Here is an 18,621-nt window from a genome sequence, read left to right on the forward strand (position 1 = left end):
CGAGAGCGAGAAAATGCTTTCAGAGAGGGCTGTTATCAGAGAGGGACTTATTATAGATATTAATAAATGAAGCTGGTGACCGAAAACTGTTAGTCATGCTTTGAGATGGCAATAGCTAAATGCTTCATGCATGAATTGGCTGGTTTTTCAGACCCCTGCCAATGTATTTTCTATCTCCACCCGCATCCCCCACCAACTCCCCCCGGTGTATGCTCTTTAAATTGTAGAAATCCATTGGTTTCAATATGAGGGTCTTTGAGACAGCAAGCAAACAGAGTGTTTAAACCCTGGCTATTGAGGTGTGGAAAATGGTGCGATTAAATTGGATGATTAAGAGAGTCATTTTTGTCCTGAATGATTGGGAGGAACCGTCACAAACACTTCAGGGGCCAGAACCCTCTCTGACCTTCCCCTGACATACATAGTACTCTCTCTCTCTCTCTCTCTCTCTCTCTCTCTCTCTCTCTCTCTCTCTCTCTCTCTCTCTCTCTCTCTCTCTCTCTCTCTCTCTCTCTCTCTCTCTCTCTCTCTCTCTCTCTCTCTCTCTCTCTACAGCACAGGTGTCAAACTCATTCCATGGAGGGCCGAGTGTCTGCGGGTTTTCGCTCCACCCTTGTACTTGATTGATGAATTAACATCACTAATTAGTTAGGAACTCCCCACACCTGGTTGTCTAGGGCTTTATTGAAAGGAAAGACCAAAAACCTGCAGACACAAGGCCCTCCGTGGAATGAGTTTGACACCCCTGCTCTACAGTATATCACAAAAGTTAGTACACCCCTCACATTTTTGTAAATATTTGAGTATATCTTTTTATGTGACAACACTGAAGAAATGACACTTTGCTACATTGTAAAGTAGTGAGTGTACAGCTTGTATAACAGTGTAAATTTGCTGTCCCCTCAAAATAACTCAACACACAGCCATTAATGTCTAAACCGCTGGCAACAAAAGTGAGTACACCCCTAAGTGAAAATATCCAAATTGGGCCCAATTAGCCATTTTCCCTCCCCGGTGTCATGTGACTCATTAGTGTTACAAGGTCTCAGGTGTGAATGGGGAGCAGGTGTGTTAAATTTGGTGTCATCGCTCTCACACTCCCTCATACTGACTGGTCACTGGAAGTTCAACATGGCACCTCATGGCAAAGAACTCTCTTAGGATCTGAAAAGAAGAATTGTTGCTCTACATAAAGATGGCCTGGGCTATAAGAAGATTGGCAAGACCCTAAAACTGAGCTGCAGCACGGTGGCCAAGACCATACAGCGGTTTAACTGGACAGGTCCCACTCAGAACAGGCCTCGCCAACAGGCCTCGCCAAAGAAGTTGAGTGCACGTGCTCAGCGTCATATCCAGAGGTTGTCTTTGGGAAATAGACGTATGAGTGCTGCCAGCATTGCTGCAGAGGTTGAAGGGGTGGGGGGTCAGCCTGTCAGTGCTCAGACCATACGCCATAAACTGCATCAAATTGGTCTGCATGGCTGTCGTCCCAGAAGGAAGCCTCTTCTAAAGATGATGCACAAGAAAGCCAGCAAACAGTTTGCTGAAGACAAGCAGACCAAGGACATGGATTTTCTGGAACCATGTCCTGTGGTCTGATGAGACCAAGATACATTTATTTGGTTCAGATGGTGTCAAGTGAGGAGGTGAGGTACTCCTCCCAGGTGAGGAGTACAAAGACAAGTGTGTCTTGCCTACAGTCAAGCATGGTGGTGGGAGTGTCATGGTCTGGGGCTGCATGAGTGCTGCCGGCACTGGGGAACTACAGTTCATTGAGGGAACCATGAATGCCAACATGTACTGTGACATTCTGAAGCAGAGCATGATCCCCTCCCTTCAGAGACTGGGCCGCAGGGCAGTATTCCAACATGATAACGACCCCAAACACACCTCCAAGACGACCACTGCCTTGCTAAAGAAGCTGAGGGTAAAGGTGATGGACTGGCCAAGCATGTCTCCAGACCTAAACCCTATTGAGCATCTGTGGGGCATCCTCAAACGGAAGGTGAAGGAGTGCAAGGACTCTAACATCCACCAGCTCCGTGATGTCGTCATGGAGGAGTGGAAGAGGACTCCAGTGGCAACCTGTGAAGCTCTGGTGAACTCCATGCCCAAGAGGGATAAGGCAGTGCTGGAAAATGATGGTGGCCACAGAAAATATTGACACTTTGGGCCCAATTTGGACATTTTCCCTTAGGGGTGTACTCACTTTTGTTGCCAGCGGTTTAGACATTAATGGCTGTGTGTTGAGTTATTTTGAGGGGACATCAAATTTACACTGTTAAACAAGCTGTACACTCACTACTTTACATTGTAGCAAAGTGTCATTTCTTCAGTGTTGTCACATGAAAAGATATACTCAAATATTTACAAAAATGTGAGGGGTGTACTCACTTTTGTGATATACTATATATATATATATACTGTACATATTTCTCTACTCCCTCTCTGTTGTGTCCCCACCCCTCTTTCTCTGCCCCCCCTATCTCCTTCTCTCTTTTCACCCATCCATTAATGCATCAGTCAATGCTGGAGTTGATCTTTATCAGAGGGATAAATCAATAGTAACGGTGGTGAGAGAGAGCAGCCAACATGATTTAGTTGATATCCATTAAAGGTAGAGTGACGGACTGACTGGACCAGGGAGAAATCAGGGGAGAAATCTGACCAGTCAAATGATATTGGCACTGTAATGTTTAAAAATAAACTATCACAGAATAATTCTGGACATTTTGATTCATGCCAAGGGTTGAAAAGCTACCAAGACAACTTGGTTTAATGATTAAATGTATTACTGCTGCCTTAGTCAAGCCAATTACATTTGATTGGATACTTTCTTTGTTCAACGAGCTCTTTTCAAGTATTTTTAATGTACTGTCAAAGCAGGCTGAATATTGTAAACTAAATATTGGAAACCTCGTTATTGGCTGATTCATCAACAAGTCTAATAGACAATTATTTTCATGACTGTTATTGTCCTTGGGAAAAGGACCTTGGCTACTAGCCTCATCCGAACCATCCGGGTCTCACCAGCTTCCATTCTGTTTCGCTACACAGATAGTGAGATCAGAAGGCTACTAGCCTCATCCGAACCATCCGGGTCTCACCAGCTTCCATTCTGTTTCGCTACACAGATAGTGAGATCAGAAGGCTACTAGCCTCATCCGAACCATCCGGGTCTCACCAGCTTCCATTCTGTTTCGCTACACAGATAGTGAGATCAGAAGGCTACTTTGCTACAGTAGAGAGTTGAGACCTTCATGGCTGGGCGATGTGAGAAGGCCATCTGAAGGCAGTGCTCTGCTCTTCTCTGGCCTCTATAGTGTAAACCCACGGTGGTGATTTGTACCACTTTGTGTGGGTATTAGCTGCAGCTGACTAAATTGCCAGTCACAACACTAGAAAAAAGCCTTTCCATATTCATTCCAACTGTCCCTCTGATTTATTTCTCCATTAATGGACCATTTACAGAAGAGCAAATTACTGAGCCCGTCGATGCAAGGTGTAGTGCCTGGCTACATGAGCAACTAATGCAGCTACAGTAGGCTATGCATTGGAATAAAAATAAATACTTTTAAGGCTTAATTATTTTACAAGGGTCTCCAATTTTTTTAAATAAGTAAAAACAAAATATACAGTAATCCCGTTGTGTAAAATACAAGTCACAAAAAGTCACTAAACGTACAAATACGCATATTATAAATACACATATTACACACACGTGTTACACACACACACACACATACAGTTGAAGTCTGAAGTTTACATACACTTAGGTTGGAGTCAATAAAACTCGTTTTTCGTTCAAATATTTTTATTGAACACACACAGGAATGGTGTATAGGTATGAAAGGCAGGTATACAATTTTTAACTAAACATAAAAGAGCAGACAGAAATAAAAAGATCCAGAGTTCTGGGTACAAAACAATTATTACAAAACAAGACATACAAAACAAGGACAGGTAGAAAGAAAGAGGGTGGGTGTCACCCCCCCTTATTCCCCCCCTTTATCCCCCCCCCCCTTATCCCTTCCCCTTATACCCCTCCCCGCTGCTCGGGTGGCGGTGCCAGCACGTGCTGCCCAGAGGTGGATTAAAATATTACAATGGAGAGTGCGTTAAAAAGTACAAATTCACAGCGCCGAATGGTCCAAGTAAGAGAGGAAAGGCTGCCAGATCTGATCAAATGTTAATAATTTATTGTTCAGAATATATCTAATCCTTTCTAAGTGTACAGTGTTTGCCAATTCGCTGAGCCATAATTTGGTAGTGGGCGCTTCCCTCTTTTTCCAGAACAACAAGATTAGTTTTTTTGCCGAAATGAGACTGTAAGAGATGAGTTGTTTTTGGGGGTTGGTTAGTCCGATTAGGGAATCAGACACTCCCAGGATTATCAGAAGCGGGTCTGGGTCAATTGAAGTCTCCAGAACTTCAGAGAGGATCCTAAAAATTCCACACCAGTAACCATGCAAGCTAGAGCATAGGGCAAAGCAGTGGAGAAGTGTACCCTGTGCAGCCTGACATTTATCACACAAAGGGGATGTATCAGGAAATATCCTATGCAGTTTGGTTTTGGAATAGTGTAATCTGTGTAATACCTTGAATTGTATGAGCCGATGTCTGGAGTTAATGGAGCAGGTGTGGATATACTCCAAGCTATCTTCCCAGTCTGCCATCGAAATGTCAGTCCCTAGTTCTTCCTCCCATTTTGCCTTAATGGCCTCTGTAGAGGGTGTGCTAACCGATTGAAAAGAGTCATATAAACGAGATATCAGTTTGTCTGAGGTGGGGGATTAAAACTCGTTTTTCAACCAAAACTACAAACTATAGTTTTGGCAAGTCGGTTAGGATGCGTTCTGTCTCCTAGAGATGAATGTACTTTGGTGCGAAAAGTGCAAATCAATCACAGAACAACAGCAAAGGACCTTGTGAAGATGCTGGAGGAAACAGGTGCAAAGGTTTCTATATCCACAGTAAAACGAGTCATATATCGACATAACCTGAAAGGCTGTTCAGCAAGGAAGAAGCCACTGCTCCAAAACCTCCATAAAAAAGCCAGACTAGGGTTTGCAACTGCACATGGGGACAAAGACCGTACTTTTTGGAGAAATGTCCTCTGGTCTGATGAAACAAAAATAGAACTGTTTGGCCATAATGACCATCGTTATGTTTGGAGGAAAAAGGGGGAGGCTTGCAAGCCCAAGATCACCATCCCAACCGTGAAGCACAGGGGTGGCAGTATCATGTTGTGGGGTGCTTTGCTGCAGGAGGGACTGGTGCACTTCACAAAATAGATGGCATCATGAGGGTGGAAAATTATGTGGATATATTGAAGCCACATCTCAAGACATTAGTCAGGAAGTTAAAGCTTGGTCGCAAATGGGTCTTCCAAATGGACAATGACCCCAAGCATACTTCCAAAGTTGTGACAAAATGGCTTTAGGACAACAAAGTCCAGATTTTGGAGTGGCCATCACAAAGCCCTGACCTCAATCCTATAGAAAATGTGTGGGCAGAACTAAAAAAGCGTGTGCGAGCAAGGAGGCCTACAAACCTGACTCAGTTACACCAGCTCTGTCAGGAGGAATGGGCCAAAATTCACCCAACTAATTGTGGGAAGCTTGTGGAAGGCTACCCGAAACCTTTACCCCAGTGAAAAAATTTAAAGGCAATGCTACCAAATACTAATTGAGTGTATGTAAACTTCTGACCCACTGGGAATGTGATGAAAAAAATCAAATCTGAAATAAATCATTCTCTCTACTATTATTCTGACATTTCACATTCTTAAAATAAAGTGGTGATCCTAACTGACCTAAGACAGGGACTTTTTACTAGGATTAAATGTCAGGAATTGGGAAAAACTGAGTTTAAATGTATTGGGCCAAGTTGTATGTAAACTTCTGACTTTAACTGTACATATGCAGACAGACAGACAGGCAGACAGACACACACAAGTGCAGTCTCATACTGCTAGTAAGCTACTGGCAACCTCTGCGTTGTCATCTCCATTGATGAGTGAAATAGGCCATTAGTAACATAGCTCACAGAAGCAAACAGAGACTCTTCATTAAGAGAAAACATCCAAACATCTTAGTGATTTCATGTCCCAGTAAAAAACTATTGTAAAAAGTAATGTTTTATTGAGAAAATGACTCATATTCAGCCACAGTGTTTTGTCTTCTCCTCATGTTCCATTTCATTGTAATCTGTTCAGGAATATAAACAAAGTGACTACACTCATTTCCATTAAACCACATTGTTCAACAACAACGCTTCCCGGAGCTGTTTGTGCCCACAAAAAAGTGTATAAGTAATTGTTTCCATGGCAATTACTTTATTTGGTTGTGCATACTAAAATAAATAAAGAAAATAACACAAACATGCCCACCAGCCTTCCAATGTAGCCAAAAGCAATTTCCTATTCTAAATGTAGTTATGCAAAGCCTTTGGGCATCATCAGCATTTAGTAATTACTTTTATAATTACTGCTGTTTTTCTCACTGTCATTCAATTTTTCTTACACTGTGACTGGGGAATAGAACAGCTCACACTCACAGCTGGGCAAATTACTATCCATTTATTAAGTGGGAGAAATGTAGGAAGCTGTTTAGCCAATGCAGTACCTCTACTATAATACACTAAGCTTGTGTTGTTAGTAAAAAGCCGCAATTTTTCCAAAAGATGCATAAATGCCACATTTATTCTCTGTGTCCTGAGTGACCATTGTGATGCAAAAACACCATGACTAAGTCCCAAATGGCACCCTATTCCCTTTATAGTGCACAATTTTTAATTAGGGCCCATAGGGCTCTGGTCAAAAGTAGTGCACTATATAGGGAACAGGGTGCCATTTGGGGTGCACATATTAATCCCCTCATTACCAGCCACAGTGCGTGTGGCACAGTGGGCAAGAGGGAAAGTGCACTTTAATCAATGCCATCTTCAGCACCAACCTTCTTACCTTCAAAACAAACGACTTCACATGGATGGACTGGGCCTCTTAGGGATTACAGCTAGATCGCTCTGCCAGGCGGTCAAAGGCTTCAACCAGATAACGTGTTATAGTAGTTAATATTACCCTACCCCCTTGAAGGGTGGGTGGCACATTGGTAATATCCCACCAGCAGTGGCAATGGGAAGCAGTTCATTATTTGCTGGGAAAAGGCTGGTAAGATATCAATGGTGCTGGGTGGTGCAGGAGGGAGGGAGGGATGGAGGGTAGCATGCAGACACCTCAAGGTCAATGTGAAAAGTCACTGACAAAACAGTGTACCTTGGAGCAAGTACATGGGCTTTTGGCACTGATTCCATTATTTTAATAGTTGCTTTACAGCTGAGTTAAAAAAGAAAAGACCAAGTGACAGGTACAACCCTTATGAGAAGTGCACAGTGACCCATTTTGTATTCATTATCAAAAAGAATGCACATCATTTCTCAAGCAAATTTGTTTAATATGTATGAACTGAATGTTTACGTATAACCCCTTAACAGTAGAAACGTTATATCCATTTGTTGTTCTAGCATTTCCTGATATAAGCCTTTTCTGTTGTAAAACATCAAAGTGGTAAACATATTGCCACTATGTGAAATAGGTTGTAATGGTTGGTCATAACAGAGGAAACTATCAGCGGGCAACAAAAGAAACATCATATCTGAAAGCGCTGGATGGATCATAAGTACAGAAATGCCACTGCTGTGTCTCTTCTCTCTATAATTAACACAACTAAGACTTTGAGTCCAAAATGGCACCTTATTCCCTATGTAGTGCACTACTTTTAACCAGAAGGCCAGATTCAAAATAGTGCACTACTTTTAACCAGAAGGCCCGAGTCAAAATAGTGCACTGCTTTTTACCAGAGGGCCCGTGTCAAAATAATGCACTACATAAGGTGCCATTTGGAACTTAATGTGTAGGGTGCTAAGCCCATTCAGGGGACATCAAATAGTACAAGCTGACACATAGACCAAGAGACTAGAGAGCCTCTCTGGTTGGTCCCCCAATGAAGATGATGCTTGACCCCTAATCTAACGTAAGGCTACCAAACAATACTGTATTCAAGGGAGTTAAATGAGTCAGTTGCATGAATTGAAATTAATTCTGCCATCTTTCAGTGAAGAAATTCTCACCTTTTGTATTCCGATAGTAAATTATGCCCTACAAAAATGCAAAAATTCAGAGAACAAACAGGTAAACATTAAATGTACTGTATGCATAGTAAAACATGAATTGTGGAATGTCGTGGTGATGGAAGGAGGTCTCTTTTTTGGAGCCACCCGATTCTTGCGTCTGACATTTTACTGACTCCTCTCTGTTCTGCTCTACTCTGCTCTGCTCCTCTCCTCACCTCACCTCTCTGCTCCTCTCTGCTCCTCTCCTCTCCTCTCTGCTCTTCTCTGCTCCTCTCCTCTCTGCTCCTCTCCTCTCTGCTCCTCTCCTCTCTGCTCCTCTCTGCTCTTCTCTGCTCCTCTCTGCTCCTCTCCGCTCCTCTCTGCTGCTCTCCTCTCCTCTCCGCTCCTTTCTGCTACTCTCTGCTCATCTCCTCTCTGCTCCACTCCTCTCCTCTCTGCTCCACTCCTCTCCTCTCTGCTCCCCTCCTCTCCTCTCTGCTCCCCTCCTCTCCTCTCTGCTCCTCTCCGCTCCTCTCTGCTGCTCTCCTCTCCGCTCCTTTCTGCTACTCTCTGCTCCTCTCCTCTCTGCTCCTCTCCTCTCTGCTCCACTCCTCTCCTCTCTGCTCCACTCCTCTCCTCTCTGCTCCACTCCTCTCCTCTCTACTTCTCTCCTCACCTCTCTGCTCCACTCGTCTCCTCTCCTCTCTGTTGCTCCCTGTTCCTCTCCTCCCTGCTCCTCTCCTTTCTGCCTCTCTGCGCTGCTCTTCTCCTCTCTGCTCCAATCCTCTCTGCTCCTCTCCTCTCCTCTCTGCTCCTCTCCTCCCCTCTCTGCTCCACTCCTGCTTCTCTGCTCATCTCTGCTCTTCTCCTCTCTGCTAAACTCCTCTCCTCTCTGCTCCTCTCCTTACCTCTCTGTTTCACTCCTCTCTGCTCTTCTCCTCTCTGTTCCACCCCTCTTCTCTCTGCTTCTATCCTCACCTCTCTGCTCCTCTCCTCACCTATGCTTTTCTCCTCTCTGCTCCACTCCTATCCTCTCCTCTCTGCTCCGCATGCATGAATAATAATATGCCCAGGTGGCGGAGGGGTTGGAGGGGATGAGGAGGCGTCGCCAGCCTTCAAACAAGAGAAAGGTCACGCTTGTTTGTGCAGTGTCCTTCAACAGATGTGAACTGCCTCTGACAGAGACTAGCAAATTTCGGTTAAAACGCTCGGGAAAAAATTGTTGATGGGTCAATTACGGTAAAGGTCAATAGAAGGCAACGAGGAAGGAAAGAAGAGCGGCGAGAGAGGAGAGACTAAACTTATGATAAAACATCAACAGCATTTGGAGAGAGAGAAGTGGAGGTCAAATTCCTTTAGCTCTGATGCCAGTACTATCGCCTATCATTTTTATCACATATCCGAGCAACCTATACTCAACTTTGTCACCTTGGTTTTGTATTCCATAGAATAGAGGGTGGTTTTACAGTTTTTTTCAATTGTTTAAGCACATTTTTGAAAACAGGGCCCAGTTTGTCAAAACACTACACACAATTAGCACAACCCTACACCACAGTAGCACAACACTTCAGATCATTTGCAAAATGGAACACTTTTGTCAAAACTATACACGACTTCATAAAAATTATATTTTGTTACCATACGAAACACACACATTTCATATGACTTCAATCTTTTTGAACCAGTTACACACTGCTGTTGCTAACCTAAAACACTTTTAGCAAGTCTAATTGTCAGTGATTAGAGTACTGTAAATGAAGTACACAGAGAAAGTGCAACTATACAAACACTACACAAGACCAATGCTGCAGACTGAGGAAAATATCATTTATTTCTCTCCATATACCCAAATCAGTCAACATGTCAACATGGAGAATCACAACAAAACATGTCCCAGTTTTCATGCTACTACAGTAGTGTGCATAACACTGTTAGCTCAGCAAACAGACAAACGTACAATACTGTATCCAGTACAGGTTACAATTACAGTAAATAACAACAACAACAAACATCAAAAATAATCAGAAAAAAACTGACAATATTGTACAGAAAATACTACAGTAAACATACTATACATTATCTCTTCGCCTAGCTGGATCTGGCCAGAGAATTTCATCAACATCACAAGCAATATCGTCATTAGCAAGACAACGCGGGAAGAATCGTCTTGAATGTCGAATCCATCCTTGCACAGCTGCGGCGTCGACTTGGTCACAGGCGTCCTCCATGGCCTGAATGAGGGGTACCTGAGCCTGGGGCTGGAGATCGTAAACCTTCCACCGCCATGCAGAGAAAAACTCTTCGATAGGGTTTAGAAATGAAGAGTATGGTGGAAGGTATAGTACTGTCAACTGTGGATGGTGTTGAAACCAGTTCTGGACCAAAGCAGAGCGGTGGAATGACACATTGTCCCAGATGACCGTGTATTGCATCTGGTGCATTTCATTACCTGCTGTGACGATGTGGAGCAATCGGTCCAAAAATGCGAGAATGTGAGGTGTGTTGTAAGGGCCCATTTTGGGGCCCTTACAACACAAATGGGGTTGTCCTCCGCATGACGGATGCTGTGAAATGGCAGCGCAAAGGGTGATGTTACCCCCACGTTGCCCTGGGACATTGATTATAGCCCTGTGGCCAATGATATTTCTGCCTCTCCTTCTTGCTTTTGTGAGGTTGAACCCTGCCTCATCAATATATATGAATTCATGCCGGATTTCCTCAGCATCCATCTGCAAAACTCCCTGAAATACAGTGAAAGACAAGATTGTGTAGTTCAGGATAGGTCTAGTATACAGTCAATGTAAAGAAGTCATGTGTGCAGTATGCAACATCACAGTGCTAAAGTGAACAATACAAACCTCCACATACTCATGCCGCAGCCGTTTGACCCTCTCTGAATTCCGCTCAAAAGGCACTCGATAAAGTTGTTTCATTTGAACCTGATGTCTTTTCAGGATGCGTGCCAGTTTTGACTGAGAGACCTGATGGACATTATTGAAAATGGCATGGTCACCGATAATGTTGGCTTGTAGTTCTCTGAGCCTGATAGCATTATTGGCCAAAACCATGTCTTTTATCTCTCTCTCTTGTTCTTGCGTGAATATGGGCCCCCTTCCTCCTTGTCGTTCCCGACCCTCAATCCTATGTAGAGAATAATACATGTAACTTACTGTGCAATGTCACAGGAAGGGGTATCACAAGTGCGGATTGGTGCATACAATAAGCGGCTGATTACTGTAACTGTAGACAGATCTTCTTTTACCTGTTTTCCTGTCGAAAAGTCCTTATGACAGATGCCACTGTATATCTGCTAAGATTTGGCTGAACTCTCAGTCCAGCCTCCCTCAGCGTCAATCCGTGGTTCACAACATGGTCCACTAGTGTTGCACGAATGTCATTTGATAAGTTTGGTCCTCTTCTTCTTTGTGCACGTTCTCCTCCTGCTTCAGGTCTTCCTTGACCTCTGGCTCGGCCTCTGCCTCTTCCTCTACCTCCTTCTCCTCCTCTGTGTACTCCTCCTCTCACCCTCACTCTTCTTCTGACTCCTTCCATTTTGGTTGAAGGCAGGTGAACCTACCTGCTGCATTTTTATAGTGCTTAAACCTGATTGGTGTGTCTACAATTTAGCATTCATGTGTTTGTGCACCTGATGGCTGTGTTTAACAGATTGGCTCATAGGTGTTGTAATTTGACAGTCAGTGCTTTTGAATTGCAAGGAAGTGACATCATGATATACTTCTGTGTCTGATGTATACAAGTGTGTTTAGTGTTTTGCAAATCACTGTGTGTAATGTTTTGCAAATAGTGTGAAGCTGACAATGTGCTTACAGTTGTGCAGATCTAGCCTTGTGTTTTGCTCCTTGAGCGTAAGGTTTTGCTAATTGTGGGAAAAGTTACATTTTAGTGTGTAAGCAATCGTAAAAAACTGTAACTACGTTTGGCAACTCAGACAGACATCAGCGCCGTCCAAATGCCAGCTCCAAACCATGTTTTATTTTGAACAAAAATAGAATGATCATTTTCCCTAAGCAAAGATCCATTGCTAAAACCAGAGTGGATTTTCAAAACCGGCAGAGTGCTACTGAGATTTCCCTGAAGGTTACAATCATCAGGTATTAAGTAGACATGCATTGTCAAAAGTAGGCTCAGTTTTCTCCCCCAGCAAATCTCCTATAATAACATATTCATGGTGACACCGACACGGGTCTTTATGTTAAGGCACAAGGCAAATTGATTGAGAGACTGTGTCTGCTAAATGAACTGGGCCGGCCATGAATCAGAAACAGTGTAACTCTGCTGCTGTATGAGGCTGGCTTTCATCTGTGTAGCACAAACAACTCTGAATTAAAAGGGCCTGGCCTCTCCCTCGTCTGATACTGTACAATAACACAGCATACCCTTGTCCCTCCTCCTGCATTACCATGCCTGGCTCGTGTGTGTGTGTGTGTGTGTGTGTGTGTGTGTGTGTGTGTGTGTGTGTGTGTGTGTGTGTGTGTGTGTGTGTGTGTGTGTGTGTGTGTGTGTGTGTGTGTGTGTGTGTGTGTGTGTGTGTGTGTGTGTGTGTGTGTGTGTGTGTGTGTGTGTGTGTGTGTGACGTCTGTAAACCAATCAAAACGTATGACACCTCCACATCCTCTTCCAGTATCCATATCCTACCTACAGCCTCTATAGCCTGCTGTGTCTGGCAGGCTGGGAGCTGTGGAAGCTCCGGGTCAGGCTCATCTAACGTAGCCTATTCAGAAATAACACTGATTCATAGGCAGAGGGAGATGGTAAGCCGTCTCCATTAGCTACCGGCGATGCACAGCAACAAAAAGGATGGGATCAATACGCCGCTCTGTTCAGAATGAAGTGAAAATAAAATGTGGTGAGTTAGTGATTCAATTCAGACTGCCACTATCTGTCTGCCGATAGAAAGACAGGACATGCAGCAGAGGTGTAGTCATTCATTCAAATATCCACATGTAAAATGTTTCTGGTTCAAGGCCCCCCCAGCAGCATTGTATACTCATCTTTGATTGAATGCAAAGTGTAGGCTATAGGTCTTAGTTGTATCAGGAGGAAATCAAGCAGCCTTTTCCAATCCAAACCATTCAGCAGTATATATTTTCTAATTAAAATGCATGTGTCTCTTCAAAGCCAGACAACAATGATGCCATCTGGTGTGTGTGTGTGTGTGTGTGTGTGTGTGTGTGTGTGTGTGTGTGTGTGTGTGTGTGTGTGTGTGTGTGTGTGTGTGTGTGTGTGTGTGTGTGCGTGCCTCGGCAGAGCAAACAGCTCGCATTGACTGAACATTTCTGCAATTGACTTTAATCTTTACGGTCATTCCTACTCCAGCATACCCTATTAAAATATACAGAGCTGTATCTTCTTTAAGTGCACTGCAAAAAGTAGCAATTTCAAAGGCAAATTGGGTTACATTTGAAAATACTCAGAATTGCTGCATGTACTAGTAGGCTCAAAATGTATCAAAGTTAAATGTTTACATTTTCAATATGTATGACCAGACCACAGGTGCCAGAGTTCCTAATTTCCCCTCCACTCTAACATTGAGTGTAGGCTTGTGTCCAGTAAAACATTAAAGGAATATATCTACTTACCAAGAGTCAGATTAACTTGTGGATACGATTTGTGTGTCTCTGTGTCCAGTATGAAGGAAGTTAGAGGTAGTTTCATGAGCCAATGCTAACTAGCGTTAGCCCAATGACTGGGAGTCTACAGGTACTGTAGTATATGTTACGCAGAGTCATATCTATGAGTTCATCTGAACCTGGGTAAGTAGAAAGATTTCTTAAATACCAGAATCTCGCAGAATCCCTTTAATCCTGTCATGGTCTACAGGAGTTTACGTTTTATAATATTAGAATTTACAGTATTACCGTCACAGTATGTTAAAGCTCAGACAAAGAGAGATATCATCGATGTTTAGCTGGTAAAGTGAGAGAACCATTGATATAACCGTTTGGTACTGAACTACAGATATAGAATCTTAATTTGAGACAATTTGCTACAGCAGGAAAATAATCCTGCAGCAAAAGGACAATGATTATGTGGATTATAATTAATGGACATTTTTGTAGAGGTTGATATATTTTCGTAAGGGAAAATCAAGTCTGACATTTCAAAGTGAAAATTACAAACTTCAGATTTGTTTTTAAAACCTCAAAATACACTACACGTTTTACATTTCATGTTTTGAAGGAAAGTTCTCCTGCAACAGGGTGATTAAATTAAGATCCTACATCTGTAGACTGAACTGAACTAAATTGTGGGTAGCTGGACCATGGTGGTGAATGGAGCTTACCTTTGACGGAGGTGTTGGGCGGTGGGCCTTCCATGCGCAGGTTCCATGGCGGGTCCCCCTGGTTGGCAAAGTCTCTCATCTTAAGGTAGCTGATGGTGAGGCGGATGATGGAAGCCTTGTCCAGCTGGCTGGTGATGGCCCCGGGCAGGGGCAGCATCTTAGCCAGCTCATAGAACTCAAAGTTCTCCTTCCCCCGCCGCGAGCGAGCCGCATCCCGGGACTTCTCCTTCCTCAGAGCCTGCAACCTAGTGAGGAAAAGAGAAGAGACAGGAGTTAGGACTAGAGTTGTGTTCAGTAGGGATAAAACATTTAGAAACATTTTGATACGTGTATGGGGAAATACTACCTCAACTCAGCAGTTAAGACCAGAGACATGTTCAGTGGGAAGCAAACATTTGAAGCAAGCAAGTAAGGACCTGGGTTCGACCAAGAAGCACAGAAATCTGTGGCATTCCATCATTCAATGCTAACACTACCATAAGCAGGTTAGCGAGAAAGCAAGACGAGGGACGTGTTAAGTAAGGAAAGTAAATGTTTTGAAACAGGGAGATACTTACAGAACTTGTCGAATTAGAGTGCAGATTTTCATTTTCCATTGCTAAATGTTTTGCTAAGCCTTGACCAACTGAACATGACCCTGTGCCCTCTGTCAGCTCAGACACCTGACTGTTGTCATACTGTGGCCTAAGTCTAGGTTACTGTGCTTTTGTGCCAACCACACCAGCCCACAGTCAGTTGTGGCCATTAATGACTTTGCCCTACTCCAGTGGGAATGCTCACCACAATTGATTCAGTCATTGGAATTTAGAAGTGGGTCGAAGTTGTGATTAGCTTTGGCCTTGGGTCTCACGAGACAGCCTGCTGAATGACTTTCAGATTGCTGCCTTTTTCAAAGAAAGAGACTGCAATACGCCTAGATATTGCCATTCAGATAAATTTAATCAGCAAATGCTGTCAAGTGTAATGTCCACATGCTACAGTGCATGTGGGTATGGAAAGTTGTATTGTATTAATACTGTATTTGATATCAAGAATGTAGTTATTGATGTCAAACACAGGATTAATAAATGTTAAAATGGCTTTCCATATCTATACCAAAATTTCATCTCTCTCTCTCTCTCTCTCGCTCTCTCTCTCTCTCTCTCTCTCTCTCTCTCTCTCTCTCTCTCTCTCTCTCTCTCTCTTTCTCTCTCTCTCTATCTCTCTCTCTCTCATACTGCAGGTACATATTTATCAGATGTGTCACAATAGGATTAAAACAGATACCTGGGCATATATATACTTTATATCCTACTGTATTTAGGTTAATGCTTATAAGTATTTTACTTATCCAGCGGCAGTAGATCACATGACCTATTCAAAGATGCATGGTTGGTTATAGTCTATTGGTTCGCATCGTTCCAGTCAAACACTTCTGTCTGCTTTAGTCGCTGTATTATTTATTTCATATCAGATAACTCCAAGCAGACAGTTCCATTCTTCCATAACACAACTCCCAACTTTCCATGGCGTTCATCATCCCGAGCCATTTTGAATTAAGTTGGCAATAAATCACACAGGAACCTCTGGGTTCCCCACTGGCCGACAGCTAGATTAATTTTTTACCAGCACAAATGCGAAATCAGTTCGAATGGACTTGAAAGATGAGGTAAGGCAGGGGTTTTTCCCCACGAAGATGAAAAATGACTGTTGGTGAAGAAAATAATTGTTCATTGTTTTGTCATTTACTTATCAGTGATTCAAGTTAAAAACAACATCATTAAGCCAACATGAAAACAGCCAGACAAGGCCCACCCACCCTCTGATAGATGTCGCTTATTTATAGAGTATATAGATTCAAAAGAAGATTTCAAAAATGAATTCATGCATTTAGAATTGCATGCAAGATTCAAATGACAATTCCCCAAGCACCACTTCCCACAACCTTCATTCAGCCAAAGACTGTCTTGTGGGTCACTAATGTCGTACTCATAGTTGTCAAAATCAATTTATGTTAGCTTTTGTGAGCATTAAGAGTGCAATAAGATAATTTCACTGCCAAATATAGATTAATCCTTTGCCTTTACATCTAGGTAGCAGATTGCCATTCGCGATCATGTCGACCGCTCCCCTGCAAGAAGAAAAGCACCATTTGATGGTCTACTGATCAGACAATATATAAAGCTAGTTGTAATGGTTGTTTGGAGGCAAAGTGCAGCAGAGCTGCAGAATTTAATTTGTTCCACAAACCTGGAAAGCACTATGTCGGCCTGCCAAATATTTTTGCATGTGCCGGGGTTGTGTGACCTTAGTACAGCGGACAGACAGTACGTATCATGTTCTACCAGCGTAAATGAAACACTTTCTTTTATAAACATGACATTAAATCATGTTGTAGTTTAACATGAACCCCACAATGGCTTTTCAAGTGCCTTTCAGAAGACAGGGATGAGGTCACTAGCATTGGCTGTATTTGGTTTTGTTTCCAGGTTAAACAGAGGTCACAAAGGTTGTTCTGTGGTGCACTGCACACCACATACCGTACTTTCTGTTCTTCAACTCTATGTAGATTACTGTAAACAAAAATGATGTTATCTATTTTTTTCCTAGACTGTGAGCCGTCTCTCATAAGATAATCACTTATTAAATTGGTGAACAGCCCCATACATACCGCAACGTGTACTGTATGTCCCCATAGTCTGTATTATAAACTGGGTGGTTCGAGCCCAGAATGCTGATTGGCTGACAGCCATGGTATATCAGACCATATACCACGGGTATGACAAAACATTTCATTTTACTGTTCTAATTACATTGGTAACCAGTTTATAATAGCAATAAAGCACCTCGGGGGTTTGTGGTATATGGCCAATATCAATCCCAGAGCTAATACTATGCTGCTCCCACCAGTGTCAGCTGTCTAAAAAGAGACTGACCAGTGGTAGGGAGCACAAGCAGTCAGGGCCGGCGTTATGGGCGGGCCTTAGGGGCCCTGGCCTGCCCTAGCAAACCTTCTTGCCCGTCCAAATAAAATACTTAAATATTGATCATTTATTTGAACGAGACGCACGCTGACAGAAAGACGCATGAATCTCAGAGAAAGCATCCGAGCGAGAGAAACAGTGCGCCTCTGTCTCAGTATGTATAGACCATGTGTCTGATGCGGTCTGGACCAAAAGAACCAGGAGAACCAGACAGTATGTCATACTATTCCTGGCCAGACAACCTCAGATACATGGGTTACATATAGTAAGACAGAGGGCCCTGTTTCACTCGCTTGGATGCTTTCGACGGTAAGATCATTTCAGTCACTTGCGAATTGAAGGAAAGTTGGAGGATGCACTGTTTGGATGCTGGAATTATTTTGGACTAACGTGCAAAGGTAATCTACTATTTGAAGTGATTTCTTTGACAATCAAATGAAAACATCATGACTGTTTGTGTTCATGCCACATTAAAAGGTAATACATTTTTACAGTTAAATGATGACTTTGCTATAAAACCCACACAAGAGCATGCATACATAGGAGGTCCCAGGGGAAAAACACGCCCCCTATGGAAATCAAATGCCTGTCCAACTGATTCATTCTGGCAAGAAGGACAGCTTCGAAATCTGGCATTACGCTTGAGTCCCAGAAAAGTGTGGTTAATCACAGGAAACGGGTCATTGCGTAGAGAAAACCATCTCTATCACCTACACTACTACAGTAAATCATCTGCTCCACAATGGAGGAACAACAAGACCACACTCTTGTTGCACCATTTTTCAAACAATTCTCTGTATTCTCATTCGAAACCACACAAACCCACATCCATACACAAATCTCAATGACATAATGGAGAGAAACTCCATACTGGTGAATGTTTACTTGAGAATAGAATGCTTATGTCTCACACAGAGACATGCCAGTGGGGAAATCAAGCAATGTGCGGGGTGGCTGATAGGGATCTGTGTGTAGGAATAGAAAGTCCCACACCTAGAAGAGACCCTAGAGTACAGTTAGCATTGTTAAAATGGAAAACGACTGTTGAGAGGACGAGATTAGCGATATGAAATGTACACAGAACAGGCTATTTGTTCACTCCAGTAACAGGACTCCAAACACAGAGGAAGTCAGCATCCATTTGGAGTCAATTAGCTTTGACTTATATACTGAAGGCCTCACTTATAATATGAACATAATTATAATTATACAAACCAGACTAAACTTAAATGCTAGTGTTGT

General features: G+C 42.9%; 1 protein-coding gene across 7 annotated transcripts in view; it reads right to left on the reverse strand.

Moving 5' to 3' along the window:
* The window catches only part of LOC129812782 (neuronal PAS domain-containing protein 3-like), a 366,359-nt gene that overhangs the window by 139,078 nt on the left and 208,660 nt on the right, over nucleotides 1-18,621 (reverse strand). For all 7 annotated transcript variants that reach the window (XM_055864647.1, XM_055864651.1, XM_055864650.1 and 4 more), the window contains one exon: nucleotides 14,417-14,661. In XM_055864647.1, the coding sequence (XP_055720622.1) occupies nucleotides 14,417-14,661 (245 nt within the window). The remainder of the gene's footprint in view (nucleotides 1-14,416; nucleotides 14,662-18,621) is intronic.

Source organism: Salvelinus fontinalis, chromosome 16, assembly GCF_029448725.1.
Source record: "Salvelinus fontinalis isolate EN_2023a chromosome 16, ASM2944872v1, whole genome shotgun sequence".
NCBI classification, from domain to species: domain Eukaryota; kingdom Metazoa; phylum Chordata; class Actinopteri; order Salmoniformes; family Salmonidae; genus Salvelinus; species Salvelinus fontinalis.